Here is a 27,179-nt window from a genome sequence, read left to right as displayed (position 1 = left end):
CAAAGATTGTTGCTCGGTTAAGAGAGAGAGAGAGAGAAGCAACACGGTGAAGAAACGTTGTTGAATTCATTCATTCAGCTTCACGCGCGACGCAGAGGAGCGTGTAGAGAGTGTGATGCAATTGCAATTGCAATTGCAAAGGGAAAGAGTGGGGTTAGGTTTCAATTCAATTTCATCGCTATTCTCTCTTTCTATTTCTAGCTGACTTCAGCTCACTTCACCTCTCTATCTTCGCTTCGCTTGTTCTCTTGATCTTCCATCAGGTATTGTCAATCAAATTCCCCACTTTTTTTTTTAAAGAAATTTGTTTCCTTTATTAGTTTGCACTCTCGACAATGAAGTTTCTATGGAAATTTGTGGTTCAAAAGACTGATTTTTTCTCTGTAAGTTGATTATTGTTTTCTTAAAAGGAAATGGGGTTAATGCATGTGTAAATAAATAACTTGATAAGCAATTAACTTTTGGGTTTGTGGAGTTTAAGCTACAAAGTTGGGAGCTTTCATGAAATTTTATTTTTTGTGTGGTAATATTCCTTGATGATATATTGCTATATATAGTTTTTGATTGTAGTCTTAGCCTATTAGGGGCTAAAGTGATGCAGTGATATTTATCTCTTAAGCTTCTATTAATACTTTTCCTTTTATTTTCTGCAAACATGGTGAGGTCTATGCACCGAGCTTGGTCGTACCGTCATTGTAATTGGTTTGGATAGTTAGCTTATATTTACAGTTAGACTATCCGAAAGATTCTAGCAAGTCCGAGATTGTCTTGATATGACGATATCGTCTTTTTCACATGTTCTACAGGTCAAATGAGATGGATTCTTCACAGAATGTTGAGATGGAGGCAGCGAAGTTTCTGCACAAACTCATCCAAGATTCTAAAGATGAGCCAGCCAAGTTGGCTACTAAACTCCATGTGGTGTGTGTAGTTTTCTCGTAGCTGAATTTATGTAATTGTTCTTTTTACTCCGTAATTCCTTTTGTAGTGCCAGTCATGGTTGTGATTAACTTGATGAATGTTTCAGATACTGCAACACATGAAATTAAGTGGGAAGGAGCATACAATGCCATATCAAGTGATATCAAGGTAAAGTGGATGCGACATTGTGCTCAAACATGTGCATATATAGTTATTCAATTACCAGGCCTGATTTTTGTTGACACAGTGTTTGGTTGGAGGGGAATGGAGGAGATGTCTTTTTTAAAGGTTTCTGTTGTTTGGTTAAATTTTTTGAAGGGTAGGGGAGTTAGGGATGGAGTCTGCAGTGCTTGAGTCAATTTTGGCTCTCCTCCAGAAGGGGGATTATTTGGGGGGGGGGGGGAGAAGATGTGTTTAAGTAATTTTAAAGACACCGACTAAGACATCCTTACTTTATACTTAACAACAAAACAATCATTGAACACATGTAAGGTTATCCACCCTGTTATCTAATATTTTTGAGACCTCACTCTAGAGAGTGAAACACTCCAATTCTATACTCTCTCACTCAGTTAGCCACATCATCTTTTTCTCTAAAATATTCATTCTCTCTTAATTTTTTCTCACTCCGTGGAGCATACGCGCTTGTCTGCATCTGTTCTTTTCTTTTAATTTTCTTACATTACATTGTTCTTAATGTTTTGCTTTTTGAAAATTGAATTCTAATGAATTCTAGACCGATTACGTAGGGTAATTCAATACCTGCAGTCAGAGCAAAGAAGGCATCTCCATAGCTGTATATTTTTTTTTCAAACACAAATTATTTTTACTCAATTTGATTTTTAAATATATTTTTATATTTAATTAAATAGAGAGTAAAATAAGAAGAAACGTATAAATTTTTCAAAAGTATGTTTTTAGTATACTATACTGTTGATGTTTTTTCACTTTTGGTTTTGTTCTATTATAAATGTATAAATTTTTTTGTTTTTTTTTTTTAATTTTGAAACTTTAATTGTATAAATTTAATTATAAGAATTTGTGTTAATGTAATTACGAAAGTATATTACTTTTACATATAAATTTAAATACATTTTTAATACAAATAATAATTTAAACACAAACCCGTGCATTGCACGGGTAAAAGACTAGTAAAAGTAAATTTGCTTTAAAATCTATCCCCTCCCCCTTTGAACCAAAAAAGGAGAAAGGTTATTTCCCTTCCCCACCTCTAAACCGAATAAAATAAGAACTAGAATCCCCCCTTCCTCTCTTTTGAACCGAGCCCTGCAGGAGATTATTTTGGAAACCATGATTAATTGGGCATAAGAGTGAGATATGATAATAAAGTAGAACAAAGAATCCTAATTGACTTAGTAAGGGCAGACAGCTACTTTTGAGCTCCTTCACTTATGGCAGTTAAGCTATTAACCAGCAATGGGCATGGATGTGATGAATAGCGAAATAATTATAAGAATGGCTTTAGGATGAATTTTTGTTGGGTTTTATAGACTCTTTCCTAACAGAAGATTGGTCTGCTTGTTTAATTGCCTTATGTAAATGGGTTCAGATTACATGCATGAAGCCTAGGGCTACTTCTTACGTGAATATATTGATTGGATAATTTTATTGAAAAATGTAGCCATTCAAAATCTTCCACCTAACAGCTTAAACATTTAGGATACTTGGTTCCTAAAGTGGTGTTTCAAGCTTATAGTCAAGTGGTTTGAAGTTCGATTCTTGTTTCCCTCACTCATAGTAAAGTTGAGTTTCATGGTTTTGTGCTTAGTTCATGCTTTAAGCATAAAGAGATTTTAATTTTTTTCTTTCGGGGGGGGGGGATGCTGAAGTTATAATAGCATTCAATTGTTTTCACCCAACAACTTAAGCTATTAGGATTTAGGAGACATTTAATTTGTTAACATTGATAATCTTCCTCTATCTTTCGTTTTATATACATTGTCTTTTCCTCCAGCCTAATCTTGTCTGTTGTAGGGCAATGGAGACTGTCATCAACCAACACAGTCTTGATATTGAAGCATTGAAGTCATCCCGTCTTCCTTTGTCTGGCAGTGCTCAAATAGGTAGGCTTGCATGTTTGCATATTGCAGAAATACAGTTTAATCATTTTCCACAGGTTTTGTTGATACCGTGTGGTAATTTTTGCAGGATCTTCACAGGCAGTAGGCGTTGCTAAGGATTCCAGAGCGGGGTTGGCTGAAAATGAGATGCCCAAAATGGGCCACTTTGCTTCTGGCCGGCCACCAGTTGCCCCAAGTAGTGGAGCAACTGATTTTTATCAAGGATCTGTGACTCAGAGGAGTGGCCAGTCTTTTGATCAAGAAAGTCCATCTAGTTTGGACTCTAGGTCTGCTAACTCGCAATCACAAGATCAACATGATGCTGCTAAGTGGGACAAACAGGTGAAGCAAAAGGATGGTAAAAAAGCTACCTCAAAGAGAAAGAGGGGAGATACATCATCACCTGTGGAACCACATACTGACGTTCCTTCTCAACTTGATTCCCAAAATACTGTGAATACAAGGAAGGGGAAAATGATGACTGAATCATCCGATGGTCTTCCAGTTAAAAGTGGCGACTTGACCAAATTTAACATGGTTCCAAGTAGTATCCAAATGGAGCATTTTCCAGCTTTGTCTGGTAGTATGCAAACAATGCATAGTGCCAATCAAGAAGGTCCGTTTATAGAAAAAAGCAAATTATTGAAACAATGATTTAGGAAAGCATCAGTTTTATTAGGAAGTTATGATTAAATTATCAATTTATGCTGAGTTTCAGGTGCATATGCCAAGGTTCATGGAGGGTTGGTGGTTGCTACTACTTCACAACCGATGTCTGAACCAGTTTTCTCAAGTTCGGTGCAGTATGGCAGTGTGCTAGAGAATGATGGTGGAAGTTCAACTTCTTTAACTGACAGACATAAGATAGCTCAGGTACTTGTTTATTATGAAGGGACTGAGATAGGTCATGTTGATTGTGATGGGGGAATTTCATCCTATTTAGTTGACACACCAGATAACACCTTTCTGTTTCATTTTTTTCTTCTTCATGAAATGCATCTGTTGTGCCTGCCTTTTTACCTCTTTTCAGTCAGGATTCATTGTTGGAAAGTACTTTCAACTCAGTGATTTGTTTTAGTACTGTTTATTTAGTGCACTAGGTGTTTTGTCTTTACGAACTAAAAAAAATAAAAAAAAGATAGTGGATTCAACATTGACTACACTCATGGAAAGTAAAACATGTTCCTTTGTCCTCCATTAATTTCCATCCGCATTTATCTTCTTTGTTTAATTTTAAGCTCAATTATTATGATTATTATTAATGGCTATACTCATCCTATGCTGTCAATCGCGGTGCGATTGCGCGAGGTTTCGGAGGTGCGTCATGTCGCGACCATACGCTGGGATGGCAAGCTCCATCACGTCCCACTTCAGCGTTGCGGCCGCTATCGCAGCTCGTTTTGCGGCAGTTTGCATGCGATCCCGGGGCTAAGGGGGAGGGTTGAAACTTATAAAAATGGCATTGAATTTTAAATATTAGGGGTATTTTTAGGTAATTTTGCAACGAATAAAACCCTAGGTGAGTGAGAGGAAGAGCTCGCAAGTCTCTCCTCACTTCTTCCCTGCTCTCTCAAGCGAACTTCTTCCCCCTTGCTCTCTCAAGTCTCAAGCGCAGCCTATCTCCAACGACCACCACTGCCTTTGTCTGGCGAGCTAAGGTAGGCTGTTTTGTTCTTCACTGCTCTGTTCTCATTTCTCTTTCATCCTCTCTCCTCTTCCAGACATGACTTCCTCCTCTCAGCCAACCAATGCTCCAGCAGCTATTTATCATTTATATATATTTGTATATATATATATATATATATATATATATATATATAGTATTTATCATTTATGTTATGAATTTCAAGTATATAGAACAATTTTCACTGTAGCGGCCATCCTTCTATCCGCTATCCCAGTTTTGGGGCCGGCTGCTATGCGCCGCGATCTGGGATTGACAACATAGTACTCATCTAGTCATGTTAACTTTGTTCGGAAATTTGGATTATACTCAACGTAGCTAAAACTTATTCTGCTTCAGTTATTTTATGTGATTATATGATATGCGTATGTACCAGCTTGATTGCTTTACTACATAATTTTATTGACAGATTGGCCGGCAAGGTAGTTTTTCTGAAACGACTGCTCTTAGACAAGGTTTCCCCCCTAAAGATACAGGAAAATCTGCAGTTTCTGCTGTACCTGAATCATCTTCTACACCTTTCAAAGAACAACAGTTAAAACAGCTTCGAGCTCAGTGTCTTGTTTTTCTAGCATTTAGGTAACCTTACATCTGCTACTAATGTTAAGATATCAAAAGATGCAATTAAATCAGCATTTCTCTGTCTTTCATTGGCAGAAATAATTTAGCACCAAAGAAATTACATCTTGAAATTGCACTTGGAACCTCCTTTTCTAGAGAAGGTGAGTGATATTATTTATTATTTTTATGTTATTGAATAAAATATAATCAATTTATCATGAACTGATTGTTTACTGTTGAGCAATGTGGTTGTAATATAGGCAAAGATCCTATTGACCACAAAGGAAAATCACAATCTTCTAGTGAACTGGGCAATTCATCTGGGGTTATGATGCCTTTTGGATGTCTGAACAATATGAGACAATCAGATAGTAACCCTTCAGGGCCCTCTTCTACTGGGAAAACTGTGGAGGCTGACTCTTACTCAAAGGGAACTGAGAGCCCAAGAGTGATGGAGGACAATGGTATACTTTCAGAGGAACGGAAACATCTCCTAGCTGCCAAAAAAGGAGAGTTTGAAAAGCAAATTCAAGAAAAAGTGGCTGCACAAGCTTCCTTAACCACCTCATTTCAGCAAGATTCTTCAAGTACAAGGGGTTCTTTAGTTGTTAATAATCTGTTAGATGATGTCAATGATGATAATATGCTGGTTTTAAGGTCTAATCATCCTTCTTCTGTCACAGGTTTGAATAAACAAACGAATCCTGAGATAAGTGGCCGGACTGGATTTGCTAGTCCCAACGAGGCTGCAAAGGGATCTCCACAGCCTAGCCAGTTTCTAAATATTGTTAACAATGGCGGTTCTCGGAATCATGATCCTTATAGTTTAAAAGATCATTGGAAACCTATTGCAGGCATTGACGTTCATTCCCAGGGAGCAATGATGATGCAGGATACAAATTCAATGATAAAATATGTTTCTTCAGGTAATAGCCATACTTGTTCAAGTTAAAACTATGTGACTACAATCAATTGCCTTATGCTTTTGTTTTCTGCGTTTTTCAAGTTTACTTTCTAAGGTGAAAATCTCTCCTTTTTATTTTAATTGAAATTGATTGCAGATGGGTTCAAATCAGTTCCTGTTGATGGTACATCAAGACAGGAAGGGAACGAGAGTCAGCTATCGAGTAATTTGCCACCTCCGAAGTATACAATGTCAGAGAGATGGATAATGGATCAGCAGAGAAATAGGCTTCTAGTTGAGCAAAATTGGGTACACAAACAGCAGAAAACAAAGCAAAGAATGGTTACAAGTTTTCTCAAGTTAAAGGTTTTATTTCAACTTCCATGTTTTCTAGTTTTGTATTTGATATGTTGTTGCATGCTTGACTTATTTGTGCAACTCCGCTCCCCCTTTCAACATGGTATTTGGTTGGTAATTATACAAAATTGCATTAACCTTATGGCCTGTGGTTTACTTTCTGATGTAGGAAAATGTGAACTCGTCTGAAGATATATCTAATAAAACAAAAAGCGTCATAGAGTTGAAGAAACTGCAACTACTAGATCTCCAACGTCGTCTCCGTAGGTAATTGGTGTTCTTATATGAATATTTTAGTTACCCTCTCTGGTTGACAGCATCTTATTTCCTTTGTGGGCAGTGATTTTTTGAATGACTTTTTCAAGCCAATTACAACTGAGATGGAGCATTTAAAATCAATAAAGAAACATAGGCATGGTAGGAGGGTCAAACAACTTGAAAAGATTGAACACAAAATGAAGGACGAGCGCCAGAAAAGAATTCGTGAAAGGCAGAAGGAGTTTTTCAGTGAGATAGAAGTCCACAAGTATGTGCTCTTTCTTTTCACTCCTGTTCCTTTTCCCCTTCCAATCCAAATCTTATCTATATTAGTAAATTATTATATACCTGTTAAATTCAATTCCCATATAAATCTGTATTCTCCCTTCTTATTTTAACTTGACAATTTCTTTATCACTTGAAAATTGAAATGCAGGGAAAGACTTGATGATGTTTTCAAAATGAAGAGGGAACGGTGGAAGGGTTTGAATAGATATGTGAAAGAGTTCCATAAAAGAAAAGAGCGTATTCATCGCGAGAAGATTGATAGAATCCAGCGGGAAAAGATTAACTTGTTGAAAATAAATGATGTCGAGGGCTATCTACGAATGGTGCAGGTAGGTTTATCTTCTTGATAGATATAAATGGATACTAGACTTGTATAGTAGTATTCATGCTTGACAGTTATCTTCAATGATTACATTAGGATGCCAAATCTGACCGTGTGAAGCAACTTCTTAAAGAGACTGAGAAGTATCTTCAAAAGCTTGGGTCCAAGCTACGAGAAGCAAAGGCTGCTGCAGGTCCTTTTGAGTATGATGTTGATGAGGCTCGAAGTGGCAGTTTTCTTGAGAATAGTGAAGCTAATCTTGAAAACGAGAATGAAACTGATCAGGCAAAGGCAAGTTTCACATATGCATCTCTTTCTTTTGTTAAATCTTAAATATTTTGCTCACTTTATCCAACACTGTTTTCCAGCATTATATGGAAAGCAATGAGAAGTATTACATGATGGCCCACAGGTATCAGTTCTGTACTTGCTTTTGTTTAATGTTTATTGCTACAGAAAATTGCTTATTATATACATTTTGCTATTAACGAAAGGGTGGTTGAAGACTGTAATATTTAAGTTTTCATTTTTAAAGAAGTTCTTTTACAAGGTTTAAAAAGCTTCTATCAAAGTGACATTATTGGTGGCCCATTAATTTTTAAGCAATTTTTCCCACTGCAGTGTGAAGGAGAGCATTGCAGAGCAGCCATCTTCTTTGCAGGGTGGAAAATTGAGGGAGTATGTGAAAATTTCACTTTTTCATATTGCATGTAATTTAGATGATACCAAAGCTTGATTTAGTGTGTGCGCACGCTTCATAGGGTATATTTCTTTTGTGATAGTCCTGGAGTTTGGATTTACATTCCTTATGATTTCAATATTTTGTCGTTAGGTATCAAATGAACGGCCTGAGGTGGCTGGTTTCCCTATACAACAATCATTTGAATGGAATCCTTGCTGATGAAATGGGACTGGGTAAAACTGTCCAGGTAATGTCCTTTTTAAAGTTAAGATACTTAGGGTCTGTTTGGTTTACGGAAATGTTTTTTGTTTTAATTTTCTGATTTCACTTTTTATTACAAAAATTTCACATTGTTTTTTTTTCCCAAATGTTTTTGGGAAACATTGGCAGCAATAAAAATTAGGAAACAGAATGAAAACAAGGAGACACTTTTTAATTAAAAGTGAAAGCAGGAAATGAAAATGGAAAATGTTTTCACAAACCAACATTCCCTTAATGTGCTTGGCTGGATTCCACTTTTGTTTCATTTTATATTCTCTTCGGTAGTTTTTTTTGACCAGGGGGGTGGGAATCATGTTTATGCATTTGAGAGAAAGTTAGAGCAGCGCCTATTGAGGTGTCAGGAACTTGCCTACTGTATTTGGTCATGTGAGAATACCAATGAAGGCTCCATTATGAAAAAGTAGGCCTAATGTTTGATAGTTCAATTACAAGAGGTGGAGGGAGAACAAATAAAACATTAGGAGAAACCATTGAAAAAGACCTTTCTCTATATAATTTTACCAAAAATACAGTTGAAATTTGAAAGGAATATAGCTGAAAAGAATATTATTTTCTAAATGACAATTTGATTGATGTGTATTATACATGACTTAGAAGTGCAATATATAGATAAGTGTTGTAGTCTATCTCAAACATTATCTACAAGATTAACCCTATCTAGTACATGATAACATGATAATACCTACCAAAACTAGTAATTTCATAACAAAATATCTCTCAAATATAATCTGATCTTATAATAACAATAAATACCTTGTGGGATAATGTTTTTGTTGTGATGTGCATGGTTTTGAAAACCGGACTGGCCAGTTCAACTAGTTGGACTTGGAACTGGTCTAGTTGTTGGTCCGGTGCACCCTAAAAAACAGATTGACACAAAACCGGTGGTAACCGGTCCAACACATCAGTTCCTTTTCCTTCTCGATGTGTGTGTGACCATATGTGTGCCAAAAGCTGCTGCCAATTGCTGTGCGGCCATATCAGTGCTCACTAATAATCTTTTCAATTTGTTTCATTTAACATAAAAATCTGCATTCAGAAATAAAATAATAAGAAAAACAAAAGAATGACATTGATTACTCTGCAACATTATTTTTTACTGTTATGGTTCGTGCAAGTACCATCATTACTCCTCTCCTTTTTTTAATCATTATTTATGCATTCTTTTTTTTATACTACTATTCTCATGCTTTCTTTTCATCATTTAGGCTGGTTCATTTCTGGATTTTGATTTTCACAATTTCATTAATTATTGTTAATGAACTAGCCTTAGCAGGTAGCAATGCCAACCAGCTTTCCATCCAAACCTTGGTTATGCAACTTTTTTATCACGTTTAAATCATAAAAGGTTATCATTTAAGGTATTTTGAGAGTTAAAATTTTAATTAGGTTAACAATTAATTTTTATTCCATGAGGCAATTTATAATTTTTTAGTATTGTGAAGATATGTTTTTTTAAAAACAGTATTAAATACGCTACTTGATATTTTAAAAATGTTATTTAATTATGACTTGTTCGACCACCGTTCAACCATGGTTTGACCATTGAACCTTAACGTACCTCAACGCAACCATTGAATGACCAGTCCATTTTTAAAAACATTGGTGATTTGTCATTTTCGTTGTAGAGGTTCGGTCTTTTTTTGGGGGTTCATGATTCTTTTAAAAGAGTGCACCCACATGCTTAGTAAAAGATATGAAGAACTTTTGTATCCATGAAGTACTGATGCTCCTTTGTTTTATAGGTCATTTCTCTGATTTGCTACCTAATGGAAACAAAAAATGACAGAGGGCCATTTCTTGTGGTTGTGCCCTCTTCGGTTCTACCTGGTTGGGAGTCTGAAATCAACTTTTGGGCCCCTAGTATTCTTAAAATAGTCTATGCTGGACCACCAGAAGAGCGGCGTCGGCTATTCAAGTAATGGAACTTTAATACTTGATATGAACCCAGCTCTATCTGTTAAGGATTCTTATCTGTTTTTCTTTTCCTTTTTTTAGGGAAAGAATTGTTCACCAGAAATTCAATGTCCTTTTGACGACATATGAATATCTGATGAACAAGCATGATAGACCAAAGCTCAGCAAAATTCATTGGCATTATGTAATAATTGATGAAGGTCACCGCATAAAAAATGCTTCATGCAAATTAAATGCTGAACTGAAACACTATCAGAGCTCGCACAGATTGTTGTTAACCGGAACTCCGTTGCAGGTTTCTTTGGATTATTGATTGTATTTGATTAAAAGTGGTTTTCAAATATATGCCTGTGCTTTTTTGTATGATCATATAGAGAAGTTTCTGCCAGCCCTTGATAGAGACTCATCTATGTCTTTAGTCTTCCTTCCGTGATATTGATGGTATGGATGCTGGCTTCTTTTATATTCTATGCAGAATAGTCTTGAGGAACTATGGGCACTACTGAACTTCTTGTTGCCAAACATATTCAATTCATCAGAGGACTTTTCTCAATGGTTTAATAAGCCATTTGAGAGTTCTGGAGATAATTCAGCTGATGAAGTAAGCACTGGATAATTTCTACTTTGTTCATTTGATGTTGTACAGTCTTGATGAGTAACTTCTAACCTTGTGTATTTTTATATGCTATTTGTGTTGTTTTCTGTCTGTAACAAGGCCTTACTTTCTGAGGAGGAGAATCTGTTGATCATAAATCGTCTGCACCAAGTTCTGAGGCCATTTGTTCTTCGGAGACTAAAACACAAGGTTTTAATATCTCTAAGCATATTAAGCATAGTCTAATACTACTTTTGAGTTTTGTTTCTGTATACTATGACTCTGTTCATGCTTTTGATTAACTTTTATGGCTTATAGTATGGGTCTTGGGAATTTAAAACATTTAATAAATTTCTGATATTAGATAGTGTCATAGTTTGATTCATGTAGCTGACTCACCTGGTGGGAAAAGGCTTGGATGATGATATATAGAAACTGGTAGCAATTATGATTATCTTGTATCGCTGCTCAGACTGTCACTCTGTTGCGTGAAGTTTCACTTGTTTACTGGTATTATCTCTTGGAAATTTCCATTTTGTGTTAATGTTCTTGCCTTTTCAATTTATTGTAGGTTGAAAATGAGCTTCCTGAAAAAATTGAGAGACTTGTACGATGTGAGGCGTCTGCGTATCAAAAACTTTTGATGAAGAGGGTGGAAGAAAATCTTGGTTCTATTGGCACTACAAAGGTGTCTCTCTTGTACTTTTTTCTCCATTAAATGATTTGTGTCTTGACCTTTTGATTGTGGAAATAGAATTTATTATCCTCTTATTTTCCTTTAGACCAAAGTAGATTCTCTCTTTCTTCATCGAAAAAAGAAAGTAGATTCTCTTTGTATGTATGTAATTATTCTACTGGCATGGTGGTCTAATTGAAGCCTCAATTTTTAGTCTCGATCAGTACACAACTCTGTCATGGAGCTTCGTAATATATGCAATCATCCATATCTCAGTCATCTTCATGCAGAAGAGGTACATTCATATCTTATCTATTATGTAGATGAATTTTGTTTTAGACTGCAATTCGCTATGATTTTGAGACTTTTTTTTTGTTACAAGAGGAAGACATGATTTTGAGACTTTAAACACAAACAGTAGTTCTTGCAATTTTTATGTGAAATAGTTATTGAAGAATCCCTGGTGTTCCATGAAAAAGTATCTTTCAATATCCGATTCTTAACATTGTTCAGACAAAACCTGGTAGAAAGAAACAAAGATTATATAGATTGTTGTTTGAAATTTGTCATCAAGCAAGGTTTGTTTATAGTTTCTGACTTTGGTGATTCAATCAGAAAGTAATAAGACTCTTTCTGTTGGTAATAAACCATTCTTTTAAGTTGAGTCCCTCTGAAGCAGTATTTAGTTCATGTATTTGATTTTTCAGCAAGAAGTCAAGTTTATGTGTTTTGATGTTTTTTATTTGCATGCCTATGGTTTGACACCTCCTTCTGTAGGTGGATAACTTAATACCTAAGCATTATCTGCCACCGATTATTCGACTTTGTGGGAAGCTTGAGATGTTGGACCGCATATTACCTAAATTAAAAGCTGCAGATCATCGGGTATGAAATCCTACATAACTGTTGCTTGGCCACTTCATATAACTTCTACGACTTTCAGAAGTAGTCACTGGAGAGTCGTGACAACTAACTATTTTCTCATACTTGTTTTTTATTTGAGATTCTTTTGAGGTCTATTTCGCCAATTGCCCTTTTACATGCCGAATGAGTTTGACATAAATTTTTTCCTTTGGTTGGAACTGTTCTAATTCTTTGTTTATTGGGTATCCTCTCTTCCTAAATATTGATTATTCTTAGAATTTATGTCGGATGTTTGATATCATAATGTGAATACTTTTACAGGTTCTTTTCTTTTCAACAATGACTAGGCTTCTCGATGTTATGGAGGAATACTTAACCTTAAAACAGCATCGTTACCTCCGATTGGATGGGCATACTTCAGGGAATGATCGTGGTGCCCTAATTGATGCGTTTAACAAAACTGATTCTCCATATTTTATTTTCTTACTCAGGTAATTCTGATTCTTACTTCAGGGTTTTTTTCTGTATTTTTTTTTCCATGGAGTCCATAATCCTAAGGTTTAGACCTGTTTGGTGTATTTCTTATCCACATTTTGCATTTTTTTTATATACTCCTATGTAAGTCATAATCAATCCATAGTTCTTGTTGAGTTCTTGGTCTCCATGTTATGTTAGCGATTATGGTTGCTGACTTTGTCTGTTGGTCTAACTATAAGCATTCGAGCTGGTGGTGTTGGAGTGAATCTTCAAGCTGCTGACACAGTGATCATATTTGACACAGACTGGAATCCACAGGCAATGAAATTTCTTTTATGAATTTATGTGAGGTTGGTTGCTTTTGCCACTGATTATTTATATCACTTTGTTTGTTATATTTTTCAGGTTGATCTGCAAGCCCAGGCAAGGGCTCATAGAATTGGTCAAAAGAAGGATGTTCTAGTTCTTCGATTTGAAACAGTTAGTACTTTTCTTTCGGTTGCATATGGTTTGACATTAATAAAGTTATAAAATTCCGAATACGCTTGGTATTGTCTCTAGACCATGTAAAAAATTCTTTTTATCAGTGTAGTTGATTTGGTAAATATCCGTGTAAAGAGCTACGATTTTGAAATGACATCTATCTAACAATTTCATCTACAACTGAAATTCTGTGGTCTATTTCTTTGGTGTGTATTGTGCATCTTACCATTTAGGTAATCTGGATATTTTATTGAGAGATTGAGCTGCATTTTCAGGGAAAGAGAAACATATATATGTGCGGCCGGCTTTGGATTACCGGAATGGATTCTAATACATATATACTAATTATGAAATATACCAGAAATATTATCTACTTAAAAGTTGTTTGTATTGAATTGATATTTAATGCTAGAATAAAATAAAACCTTTGTGTTCGTGCTATATTGTTCATTTAAATGCAGTGGGAGTGGGATGTTATGTTCACTAAAGTATCTTATTCTGCATAATATGTAAAAAGGTTCAAACTGTTGAAGAACAAGTCAGGGCAGCTGCTGAGCACAAGCTGGGTGTTGCTAATCAAAGCATTACTGCTGGTTTTTTTGACAACAATACTAGGTTAGCATGGTAGTTTAATCTTTAGTCATCACAAGGAATTTGTATAAGCTCTAAACATTCTTTTGCCAATGATGTATTGTAGTGCTGAAGATAGAAGAGAATACTTGGAATCCCTCTTACGTGAGTGTAAGAAAGAGGAAGCTGCACCTGTTTTGCATGATGATGCTCTAAACCATCTCTTAGCCCGCTGGTACATGATTACTGGATTCATTCAGTCTGTCTATCCCTGGCTTAATTCGTATGGTTATTTCTAATGAGAATTTTGGCTGCGGGATTTACTTTCTACGTTTACATGATCGTGAAATGTGTTTACTTTTAAAATGAAAATTCATTGGGTGTACTGGGAATTAGGGGAAATTCTGGAAATATGTGTATGTGACTCTTTACTATCTTCTTGTTAATTGGTTATACTCTGATGTTTATTGTCATTTCAGTGTTCTGCATTGTTTTGCTTTGACGATTTAAAGATCTAATCTTTGCTTTATTACTCTTTATGCGAGTTTGGTAGCACTTTGTTTGGTGGTGCTATTATAGGCTCGATTAGTGTTACACAGGTGTTGTTCTGTGATTGCATTTAAAGCCTTGTTGTGTTACATCTATACTGGTTTTAAAATAGCTATTTTTTCTCTCCTTTGTTCCTCCTTTTTTTTTTGTAATTTTGTCAAAGAGATGGAAGAAGAAAGAAATTTGATAGAATTGTCTTTTATTTGTCGGTAGTGAATCAGAGTTAGACGTGTTTGAGGCTGTTGACAAAACAAGGCAGGAAGACGAGATGGTATGCTACTTAGTATTTTCTAGTTTTTTTTATCTGTGTACGCATACCTTTTATTTATTGTTTGTGTGATGGAGAATCTTGATGGATATCTGGGAAAATAAAATTATTACAGGCTACATGGAAGAAATTGGTGCTTAGCCAGGCGCTTGATGGCTCTGAACATATTCCTCCCCTTCCTTCCCGTCTTGTCACTGACGAAGATTTGAAACAATTTTATGAAGTAATGAAGATTTCTGATGTGCCCAAGGATGATGCAGCATCTAACGGAGTAAAGCGAAAGAGTAGACATGCTGGAGAGCTTGATACTCACCAATATGGCCGGGGAAAACGTGCAAGAGAGGTTTGTCTATATATTTTATGGAAACGCATGTTCCAATTCTGCTATTTAGATCCCGAAAAAATATGTATTCTTTAACAGATCCCCTTCCTAGAGCTAGGTACATTTATCTGTAGTGTTCAGTCAATTAAGAACTCAAAAAATATGGGATCTGACACTAGTATATCTATATCACTGTATTGCCTTTTCTACATGGGCTGGATTTGTATAAATCTAACCCTGTCAGGTATATCGGAAGTAACAGTGAGTGATATTTACCCATTATTCATTTTCTGAGAGATTTGATTCTTTCGGGAAGTGCATGATCACCATACTCCATTTTAGCGATCTGATTTATATAAGCAATATTTACGAAAAATTTGCTTTAGATTTGATATGAGTGTTTCTCTAGGGATTCGTGGTCATATACACATTGATACTTGATAGCATTTGGCAGACCAGTTAACGGGACAGAATGGGACATATGATTTACGTTCCATATTCCCGAATTTTTTTTTACATTTTCAATATAGAACAAAACATGACATCAGGTTCTTGAACGGTGGAACGGGACACTTTGGTTCCGTCAAAAGGAGTTAACCCAAGGAGACCATACCAAAACACTAGAAAAATGTTTTACACGGACAAAATTACCCCTAGGTATAGTACCCCAAAGTTAACCCAATTATTGTAATTTATTGAATATCTAAATTGCCCAAAAAATTAATTTGACGCTATATTACTGTTGAGAAGTCTCACATTCACTAGAGATATGACCAAGATAGCCCTTATATATGAGAATGCAATCCTCACCTCCAAGCTAGCTTTTGAGGTAGAGTTAGGCCTAACTCAAATTCTAAGTTGTTATCGGAGCCTATCCTAGACCAGCCCTGAGTGAGGGGGTGTTGAGAAGTTTCACATTGACTAGACATGGCCAAGATAACTCTTAATATATGGGAAGACAATCCTCACCTCTAAGCTAGCTTTTGGGATAGAGTTAGACCTAACCCAAATTCTAAGAATGACATTTTATTTTTTTCAATTAATAAACTCGTGTTTTTAAAATTAAATTATCATTAGAAACCTTCTGGTTATATAATAATCAGGCTTGTTAATAGCGCGCTATAGCGGCGCAATAGCCTATAGCTAAAGATAATTTTTCATATAATTATCTTTATAAATTAATGATTTACAAAACTAATGTTTTTAACTATATTAACAATTAATAATTATGCATGCTTCTCATAAAATTAATTTTTTTTATAAATTTATATTTAGTGTTTTATTATAAATTAAAACCATATATTTTTGTTGATAATTATGGTAAAATATCATATATGAAAAAAAATGTTCAGTTCATTTTTTTAATGCTCAACCATACATTAAACATGAAAGGGATATATATGTTATTAAACTTCTGACCCGGTTCTTTCTAACAAGCACCAAAATAGGATCTAATAAAGTTATTATGTTACGTAGTTAGTTATGAAAGACATTAGTACAATACATTATTGTTTTGTTTCATTCTATTACGTTCAGTTTCAATTTGTTCTATTTGGTTACCAGATGCTACCATGGTGTACAGTTCTACACTCCCTGCTTAGTTTGCTTGTGGAAATGATGTTCAAAAGCTCCAGAAAAGAAAGAATATAAAGCTTTTATGGTATCCTGTCTAATTGCTTTTAACCTTCTACATGCTTTTTATAGGTTCGGTCCTATGAAGAGCAATGGACAGAGGAGGAGTTTGACAAGATGTGCCAGTCTGAATCTTCGGAATTACTGAAAGTAAAAGGAGTGACAGCGACAAGTTTCCCAACAAATGCTCCCAGCTCTGATATATCTACTTCTATCACCAATCATGCAGCTGTCCCTGCCGTGGTTCCATTGTTGCCATCTGCTGGGAGTTTTCCAGTGCAGCAAGTCAAAGAGATGACACCACCTGCTAAACGTGGACGTGGAAGGCCAAAAAGAATAACTTCAGATAAATCACCAGCTGCAGTGGTCCCTCTGGCAACTTCAGGAGCTGTTGAAATGAACATGCAATTACACAAAGAAACTTTGCCTGGACATGTAACATCATTGACTCCTGAATCTACAGCTCATTCTTCTGAAGTCACTAGTGTGAGTGGACCTGTGCAGCAGTGTGATGCTGGGGTTGGTCCCAACTTACATCCTGCCGTTCCTGTACCCACTGTTACAGCCAATTCTCAGCCAGATACTACTTCTTTATCTGCACCTATACAAGAAGGAGGACAAGGGCAGAAAACTCAAAGTGGAGGTGAATCCACTAGACGCCGAGGGAAGAAACAGGTTGTACTAGCACTGTTACCTCCTATCCAGGGTGATTCTGTTGGTCCTGATTTGAAGGTGAATGATCAATTGGAACATAACGCCATGAATCGTTCTGCAGATCAAGCTATCTCGCAGAATGAAACTGTTTCCTGTATTCCAACCCTACACCATCCAATGACCACATCAGGTTCTGCTTCTTTAAGCAGTGGAAAAGATAATGCTATGAGTGTTGGCGTTGCTTTGAATTCTCAGCAACCTCTTCCTTTGTCCTCTGTTACTCTTTTACCTCAAACTACCCCTCCTTATCCCCCAGTACAGATACAGAATAAGAGGAAAAATCAGAAGTCTCAAAATGTATCAGGGGCTCCTCGGCGTAGGGGGAGAAAACAAGTGACATCACCACCAATTCCAGATGTTTCAGGTAGTCAGGATTTGCGTCAAACTTCTAATCCACCAATTTCATCAGATAGTATAACACTCGATAAAGCCACTGATTTTAAAAGCTTGCAAGAGAACTATGTTCAAGAATAAATACATGTTATCCAGAATCAGGCATCACATTTAAAATCAACTGAAAGATCAAATGATTTAGCCAAGCAGACATCCTCTCTTCATCCATTCGAGATAATACTATGAAATCTTCTTGTGAATATATTATAAATTGCGGTATTAGAATTATAACATTTCGACTTTTATATAGGAAAGGTGTAAGATCTGAGCTAAAGAATTTCTACTTTTGCAGGGCCAGAAATAGAGAAAGTTCAGATTCCTGATCTGCATGATTCTACTTCTGATACTTTGTTGAAGACTACTATTCTTCAGAATTCAGGGAATGAAAATGTTTCTGTCCCAACATTACCTGTTGCGGAGGTTACAAAGGACCAACTTTCAGAGGCCAAAACTCATCACTCTGCTGAAGCTTCAAAGGTTGTCCCTTCTGTTGGGCCTCCAGTCAATTCCTTGCCTGGTAGTGGAACTATAGAAAGTTCTAGTAAACCTATAGAACCTACAACTGCCAAGGTTGTTCCGAGTGCCCCATTGTGCACTGTTTATCCTTCCACACAAGGCTCTGAATCTACTCAATCATGCCCATCTGAATCCATTCCAGTCAAAAGGCAAGGTCGTAAAACTCAAAATCGAGTGGAGCCACCACGGCGTAGGGGTAGAAAACCAACTTTGGCATCCCCTGTTGTTCTTGAGGCCCTTGCTTGTCAGGATCCTAAATTAACTGATCATTTGCAGGGTTCATCAGCGGATTCATTGGTAGATAAAGCCACTACAAATGTTACTCAACCTCTGCTTATTACAAATATTTCTGCTCGTGATTTAAAAAGAAAAGAGAGTGCCACCAATTCTGCCCAGAATAAGCAGCAGAAAGTTGTGTCAAAAAGGATCGATAGTGCACCTGTATCCTCGGATACGGTTACTACATTTGGCCGAATTCAAAATGTCAATGATGTGGCTCGGGTGATGAAAGAAGTTTTCTCCGGAACTTGCTTGCCAAAACCTAAAGCACTTGATTCTGTTGGCAGTGAAGATCGGAGCCCACCTCCTGTACTCTTTAAAACTAAAGATGCAGTAGATGCCTTAAATAGCCACTGTAAGGAAGATAAAACAGGTTCTGATATACCAACTACTGAAGCAGTGTGTCTTACTTCGGACCATGCAGTGATCACACATGAAAGACAATCTTTTGAGCAATCTATTGATCAAAATCTGGACGCAGCACGCTCAGATTTGCCAACTACTAGAGTAATGGATGCATCCAACCAGTGTTCACAGGATAGTGCAGGCTCCCAGGTACCAACTACTAGAGCAGAATGTCCAACTTCAAACCATATATGGAATATGGATAAAAAGCAATCAGAGGAAGCATCCAATATTCAGAATCTGGACGGTAAAACAAGTTCAGATGTGCCTATTATTCGAGCAGTGGATACTTCCAACACCCAGTGGGAGAATGATAAAGCAGGTTTGGGTCATACACCAATAACTGGAGGGGCATGTCTAACTCTGGATGCTGTGGTGAATGCAGATGAAAAACAATCAGTGGAAGCATCCAATATTCAGGATCTGGAGGGTAAAGCAAGTTCATGTATACCAACTGATGGAGTAGTAGGTACCTTAAATGGCCAGTGTTTGGAAGATAAAGCAAGTTCTGATGTTACTGCTACTGGAGCAGAATCTCTAACTACAGATCTTGGAGTGAGCGGGCGTAAAAAACAATTAGAGGAAGATTCCAATATTCAGAATCCAGAAGGTAAAGAGAGTTTAGACATCCCAACTACTGGAGCACTGAATCTGTCCCATATACAGTGTTTGGAGGATAAAGCAGGTTCTGAAATGACAAATACTATAGATGCATGTTTAAGTTCACATGTTGCAGCAAACAAACATGAAAAACAATCAGAGGAGGCAGCAAAAATCAATGATCAATACTGTGATGATGCTGCGTTAGTTTTGCAACCTTCTGGGTCGGAAGCTGTAGTTAATGATATAGTGGATAATTCTGTGGTTGGCCCTCTCATAGGGGGAACTATATCGGAAACTGCGATTCTTCCCCCAACAAAGATAGATGCATCATCTGATGGAGGTCCTCTATGCAGCCTGTTAGAACTAGGGGAGTCAAAAGATTGTAAGACTGGAGAGGTGAGTGATAGGGATGCCACTGAGGTAAGCTTCACACCTATTGGGTAAAATTCTACTGCAATTCCCCCTTCAAATTCATGATTTTTTTATGAACCAACCATCATAAAGGCTTAATATATTAGGTGAAAGCACATGAGTAGTTTATATCTAGCATGCCCCAATATTGAAATTTAACTTAATATTTAGAATAATGGGAGTAGCAAGGATCAAACTCAAAACTATTTAGTTATAGAGACTTTGATACCAATTCATTAACCATCACAAAAGCTTAAGCTATTAGGTGAAATCTCACTAGGGTTTTATATCTTCCGTTATTTCCTACTGGTTCACGCTACAAGTCCAGTGCAGTATGTTTATTGTCCTTCGGTAACCGAGTGGGACAGTACGTACTCGTCTATTGCTCAGTGAAGGAACCCATCTCCTTGTTGAAAGTAGAGGAAATTAAATATAAGCTGGCTAATGTACATTCATTTGTAATCCTGTCTTGCTGAAATCATTGCTGCAATGTCTGTGCATCTATTGCCTTATATTTGAAGTTATTACATTAGACAAATTGGAAATGATTATATACACATTTAGCACTTGTTGTTAGACACTTAGACCTACATAATGACAATATATGTGATCTATTGCTTTCATTTCTTATGGCTTACGATTCCCTATTTGTGCAAATCAGGTTGGTGGGATATCTGGAAACTGTAAATCCGTATCTCTTGCTATCTCTGTAACAGCAGAGGGGAAAAGTGAGGTTGAGACCTTGTCTGATAAGGGTCCACCAGGAACTTTGGAAGCACAGAATGAATCAAAAGTATTGGCTGATAAGGAGAGTCAAACAGATAATACTGAGAGCTGTGCAGCCAAGATGTTAAATATATCGGAAGTCCCCAGTTCCTCTGCATCAAATGTTGTCACCACAGCAAAAATGCAGGCATCAGAAGACTCTGAAGCTGTTACAGGGGATGAAATGGATATTACTAAGGGTGGTTTGGCTGCGCCAGAAGCTGAATCTGTTGATAGAGTTTCTCTTCTTTGCTCTACAGCTCAAGCCGGCGGTGCTACTAACGAGTGTAATCCAGTAGTGCAAGACAATGCATTGAAGGACATGGAACAATCCCCTCCTTCAGCTGCAGAGGATAAAGTTGTGGTGAGCTTGCCAGATAAGGATTTAACTGCTTACGCAGAAACATCACAGGAATCAAAAGAATGTGTTGTTGAGGATGAAATGGATATTACTAAGGGTGGTTTGGCTGCGCCAGAAGCTGAGTCTGTTGATAGAGTTTCTCTTCTTTGCTCTACAGCTGAAGCCGGCGGTGCTACTAACGAGTGTAATCCAGTAGTGCAAGACAATGCATTGAAAGACACGGAACAATCCCCTCCTTCAGCTGCAGAGGATAAAGTTGCAGTGAGCTTGCCGGATAAGGATTTAACTGCTTGCACAGAAACATCACAGGAATCAAAAGAATGTGTTGTTGAGGATGGAAGAAACACTATTCAAGACCCCGAGATTGTAAGTGGAGAGGCGCGTCAGAACATGCCCCTTGCTCCAAGTTCTTCACCAGTTGGGAGTGAAAGTGTACAGAGCTTGTCTGAGAAAGAGCCGGACCAGAGTTCAGTATCAGAAGAAGCCAAAGAGCCTGAAACTGGGAACTGAAATTTGTCAATGTATATAATTATTGAGTAGTAGTTCTCTTGTACACATGTAATTTCTCTGTTGCATTAGTAGTTTATCACTACTTGATAGTGGAATCTTATTATATGACACATCTGTGATCTGTCTTAAAAGCAGTTGTTTTGGCTTATTTGTTGGAATAGCCTGCAGCTGACTACCAACCTGAGTTTTATAATATTGCTTTTAAGACTTAATTATCATTGTAGCACTTTAATAACAAATGCTTTCCTTCTTCATTTGACTTATGAACAAGTTAGTTTTCCCTTATCAGATCAATGTTTGCATTTTATGAAGCAAACTTTTTATTCCCACGATCTTCTCTTTCAAAGAAACTTTCCCTTTTTCTTCCCTGCACCACTTCTATGCATCATGAGTGCAATGAGTTTAGGGTTTTCTTCCGAAGGCTAAAAGAAATCTGTTGAACATATTTTTTCCTAGTTAAAACCCTAATTGGGTTGTGAAAACGTTTTATTTTCATTTCTAATTTATACTTTTATTTACAAAACTATATTCGTATTTTATTTTCTATTTTTAAATGAAAACAATTTTTATTATCTTTTCGGCATAACTCTTTCAAGTGGTAAGAGCTCGGGGACATATGAGTTGGGTGGGTGGAGGTTTAGGGATCGATTTTTAACGAGTGCAATTCATCTTTCCGATGTACAAAAAAAAAAAGTTAAAATGTTTTCCGTAGAAAAAAAGAACAAGAATTAAAATAAATTGATTTTCAATACAAATCAACTTTCTCTTCTATTTTCCTTTTCCTTTTACTCATTTTCTTCTTTTATTAAATGATGCATAAAAGGAATTACTTTTTAGGGTTATGGGTGGTGTGGACTACAAAGTAACCCCAAATAGGAAATTTGTTTTGATCAACTTATTGATCAAACAATATTGCAAAATGAACCCCAAACATTGAGGAAATTACAATAAAAACAACATTGAAACCCAAGACTTAAAGTGGTAGTTTGGGGAACAAGGCAACCTATGATATTGAATTGTTGATGAATCAAACATAGCTCCACTTCCACTTTTCCTTCCTCCCATTTTGCATCATCTACTCCCACTTCTACCAGGTCTCTACAACTTCTTGCGCTTCTAAAACCCTATTTCTTTCCTTCATTTAAATTTCATGGCTATCCACTTTTAGGGTTTTCATAAAACTGCTGAATATACTCATTCACTCCCCATTTTACTTGAAGAGAAATGAGTGGCCTCCTTGGTTGTGAAGGTAGCTTTTATTTTTGTGGGGTTGGGGGAGGGTTGTTTAACAAGTTTTAGGCTTTTTGTTGATACTCCTTCTATTTTATCCCAGAAATTGAAATTGTGTTACGTTATCCATTGTTTGTTTTGAAATAGTTTAGGGTTTTTACCTGTTCAATTTTGATGTTGTATTTAGTATTTACATTGAAGGAAGAATTTCTTTTTTATACAAAAGTTAGTAGGTTTGCTTTACATAGCAGACATGCACCACAAGCCTAGGTGTGAAGGCTTTGGGCTTATACTGGTGGTGCTTAAAGTTTGCCTACATATCAAGGAAAATTATTTGTACTTTTCAAGCAGAACACTTTGATTTTTTTTTAGGATGGAATCGTTTTGAATGTTCGAAGAATTGCCCTTAAGGCTTAGCAACTATATCCTGATTTGGAGAATATCACTCAAATGCTTGTTGTTTGTTATGTTCATTGCTCAGCTGAGCAGAAAGTGTGTGGTGGCTTAAAAGACTGGTATAAAATACTTCAAGTTGAGGCGACAACCGATGATGCAACAATTAAGAAGCAATACAGGAAACTTGCTCTTCAGCTTCATCCTGACAAGAACAAGTTTGTTGGTGCAGAAGCTGCATTTAAGCTGATTGGGGAACCTCAAACAGTGCTTTTGGATAGAGTAAAACGATCTTCGTTCGACATGAATCGAATGAACAGAAATGCTATGGCCTCTCATCAGAGGCAAAAACAGTCTAGGCCGCCATCTCATCAAACCAGTGTCTGTCCGAATTTCACAAACTTGAATCCTTCACAGCAACAACCATCTAGGCCGCCGTCTCAGCAGGGGACTAATGGTGGCCGACTGACTTTTTGGACCTATTGCTGCTTCTGTTTGCATAGAAATCAGTATTCCAGGGAAGTTTCAAATAGACCTCTTCACTGTCAACTTTGCAATAAGCCCTTCATGGCATTTGAGGTATATTTGCAAAGTACAACTCCAGCAACTAATTCAAGTCAGCAAGCTTTTATCAAAAAAGAGCATGGTCTGAAAAAAGCCCCTACTTCAAATTTGCAAAATTTATTTTGCATCAAGAGTTTTATTTATTATTTAATTTTGTTTGTTCAATATGTGTTTTCTTATCAAACCTAAATACTCGAATACTATCTTATTTTTCAAATGAAGTGGAATATTATTAGGTGCTGATGTTCCAATATCTTGATGTGAACTTTGAGAAAATGATTCTTTTAAGGTTTACCCATGAACTTCCATTTTTCTCTTAAGGTTTTTCTCCTTCACCTGAAGGCACGATTCGCCTCCTTCAATCACGGACTAATATACCTTACCAGTAATGGTATCAAACAATGAACCATTAACTCTCATGTTTACATTTTCTTTTCAACTATTATTGTTTTTTTATTATGATCCTTACGTTTGAATTGTTCATCAAAGACCCTAGATTGTTGCATTCCTTCAAAAGGCAAATTTGTACCCTTTTCTCTTGAACAATTTTTTCCTCTTTAGTGATTCACTACTCTTTTGCATTTTGCATTATCCATTATTGTAACTTTTTGGTTATATAGGAAAGAAAGAACAACACTAAATAAGGATGTCTTGGCAAAAGAGGGGCACAACGTCGGATGGAGGAAGCTTCCGAACTTGCCAACGACAGTTAACACGGGTTGCATACTTATCTAAAACATTTGTCACCATATTATGTTCCCGAGAAAAATGATTAACAGACACTTGTCAGTCTCTACATAATAGTTTACGGATTTGCTGAATCAAGTTCCTATGCCAATAATGCCCCACATATATGTCACCCATCGTAGCATCCACAAACTCAACGCAATTCGAAAAACAAGTCACATTGTGATAGCTAAGCTCCCACACATGCTCAAGCCCCACGTACAAAGCACGTAACTCTGTCATATACGCATCACCCACTCCAAACGATGACACAAACCAGAAGATCCACCGACCCTCCATCTCTAAGAACACAATCCCCTCCTATAGAGTTGGAACCAAAAATCCTACTCCTATCCGTACACAATGTGTCCCCACACATGTTATTATCCGGAGGCATTGCAATCTTGTTCCCTCTCCCCCAATTCTGGAACTTTGTAGCTGCTACATATATATTCCTCAAGACAACCCCAAAAAACCACGAATGCTGCTCGAAAACATGGTTGTTCCGCCATAACCAAAGGCATTATTGTAATTTAAATGTCCTGTATTCATGATAAACATTCTAAAATAGAATAAAGCTTTATTTAATAATAATCATAGAGTAAATTATTTATAAGTAAATTTAACTAATTCAACCACCGAATCATTACTCTAACAATGACCCAATATCGTCCCCGTATGATAGCTCAAGTGGTAAGAGTTGGGGGACATATGAGTTGGACAGGGGGAGGTCCACGAATTGATTCCTGGCGGGTGCAATTTATATTTCCGATGTACCAAAAAACAATGACCCAATATCTAAATGTAGTCCGTCATCAACTTAAGCTTCATAACATTTCTTTTCTTTGAAGACTTGATTATATGTAGCACTCTGATAATAAATATTTTCCCTCTATATTTAACTTATGAACATGCTTTCCCTTATCAAATAAATTTGTATTTTATGGAGCAAACTTTCTATCCACACGACTTTCTCTGTAAAAAAAAAAAAAACTTCCTCATATTCTTTCTTTCACCACTTCCGTCTGACATGAGTGAAGTAATCAGTTTAGGGTTTTCTTCTAAAGAAAATTCATTAAACAATTTTTTTTTCTACTTGAAAACCAAACTAGGTTATGAAAATATTTCCTTTTTCTTCATTATTTTAAATTTTGTTTACAAATCTCTAACCAGAATTTTGTTTTATAATTTTGAATGAAACATTTTTTAATTATGTTTTCCATATAACTCTTTAAAACTAAGAAATAAAATAAAATAGTTTTAATTAAAAATAAAAATGCATAAAATATCGTTTACACATCAATGAGGTTTTTTTAATATACAAATCAATCAGGTTCTTTAATCTTACCTTAACTTTGTTTTTTCAATGCATCATTTTGGGTGATTTATACCAAAAAATAATGCATTAAAAAATAATTAATTTATAGTGATATGGGAAGGAAGGGTTGACAATATGGGTTGGCAGGGCGGGCCTAACCCAACCCGTCATTGGCCCCCCAAAATGCATATTGGGTTGGACTAGCCCACTTTTAGCATTTGGGTTTAAAGTTTCAACTCAACCCATATTTTGGCGGACTGACGAACTTTGAAAATGTAGTGGAAAAAAAGGTTGTGCAATGAGCAATTTCAATAAATCATTCACATTTTGTATGTTGACACATGTAGAAATTAGAATTATCACAATATATATTTGTAATTTATCTTTAAAGGTTATGAACTCAACAAGAAAGTCTCACCGATGACAATATCAAACAAATATTTATCATGAGTTGCTATTTAAAACTGTAACTGTAATCTTAATATCAACTATCAAGTGTAAGTGTCAATGACGTTCACCAAATTATTCGTAAATGTCACTTTTTTCTTGATACAAACTCACTTAATCTTCTTTTTTTGACGGGAAACCGATATTTCATTAATTAAGAGAAATCAAATCGGAGGAGAGAACCTCATCCAAACGGACAGAGTGCTCCTCAATTCCCACAAAACAGTAATTGGACAAAGCAAATTTGGCTAAAAAGTATGCAGCTATGTTGCTCGCTCGCAACACATGAGCTAAAGAAAAACGATGAAACGACTAAGAAATAAAAACAGAATCGGAAAAAATATAAGCTAAATCCGGAAAAAACTGCAAATGGTTCCTCCACGCATCAACCACCATCTTATTATCCATCTCCACCTCGACCTCGAAGCATAATCTTCTTAACATCAATAAATGTGCTATACAATTATTAATAAAAGTTCACTTCAGTCAATAATAATAAGTCAACAATTATATGCGATAATGTTATGTAAATATGAAAATTTTAGACCAAATTAAATTACACATAAATGTGAAAATATGAGTTAGCGGAGTAACTCAACTCAACCCAACCCATTAGAAGCCCGCCAAAATGCGGGTTGAGTTGAGTTAACCTATCTTAAGATTTGGGTTCAAAGTTTTAACCCAACCTGCAAAAAATGTGGGCCCAACGGATCAAACCCATTTTGCCACATGGAGGACCACAAAGTTAGCCCAAGTAGTAAACTTGTGGTCCACTTGATGAACATTATTGATGAAATTAACAATGTTGGAAAATGACCCCCAATCATCAACAAAATTACAATAAAAACAAC

At 36.3% G+C, this 27,179-nt stretch overlaps 1 protein-coding gene across 1 annotated transcript; it reads left to right on the top strand.

The window, feature by feature from the left end:
- Window positions 1–21,904, top strand: LOC130722201 (chromatin structure-remodeling complex protein SYD-like). Its single transcript, XM_057572857.1, has 35 exons — window positions 1–263; window positions 807–921; window positions 1,028–1,089; window positions 2,917–3,005; window positions 3,091–3,618; window positions 3,721–3,875; window positions 5,096–5,265; window positions 5,344–5,408; window positions 5,508–5,834; window positions 5,931–6,173; window positions 6,309–6,517; window positions 6,678–6,775; window positions 6,849–7,034; window positions 7,203–7,383; window positions 7,473–7,667; window positions 7,745–7,788; window positions 7,998–8,054; window positions 8,209–8,305; window positions 10,086–10,258; window positions 10,339–10,552; window positions 10,733–10,858; window positions 10,973–11,062; window positions 11,424–11,540; window positions 11,743–11,823; window positions 12,306–12,413; window positions 12,714–12,883; window positions 13,109–13,187; window positions 13,275–13,349; window positions 13,870–13,967; window positions 14,050–14,157; window positions 14,685–14,742; window positions 14,855–15,082; window positions 16,766–17,771; window positions 18,093–20,023; window positions 20,676–21,904. Exons 2-35 carry the CDS (start codon window positions 817–819, stop codon window positions 21,648–21,650), a joined length of 8,448 nt encoding a protein of 2,815 aa, XP_057428840.1. The 5' UTR covers window positions 1–263; window positions 807–816; the 3' UTR covers window positions 21,651–21,904.
- The last annotated feature ends 5,275 nt before the right edge of the window (window positions 21,905–27,179 follow it).

This window comes from Lotus japonicus, chromosome 6 (genome assembly GCF_012489685.1).
Source record: "Lotus japonicus ecotype B-129 chromosome 6, LjGifu_v1.2".
Lineage (NCBI taxonomy): Eukaryota > Viridiplantae > Streptophyta > Magnoliopsida > Fabales > Fabaceae > Lotus > Lotus japonicus.
This window is presented reverse-complemented; position numbering and strand designations above follow the sequence as displayed.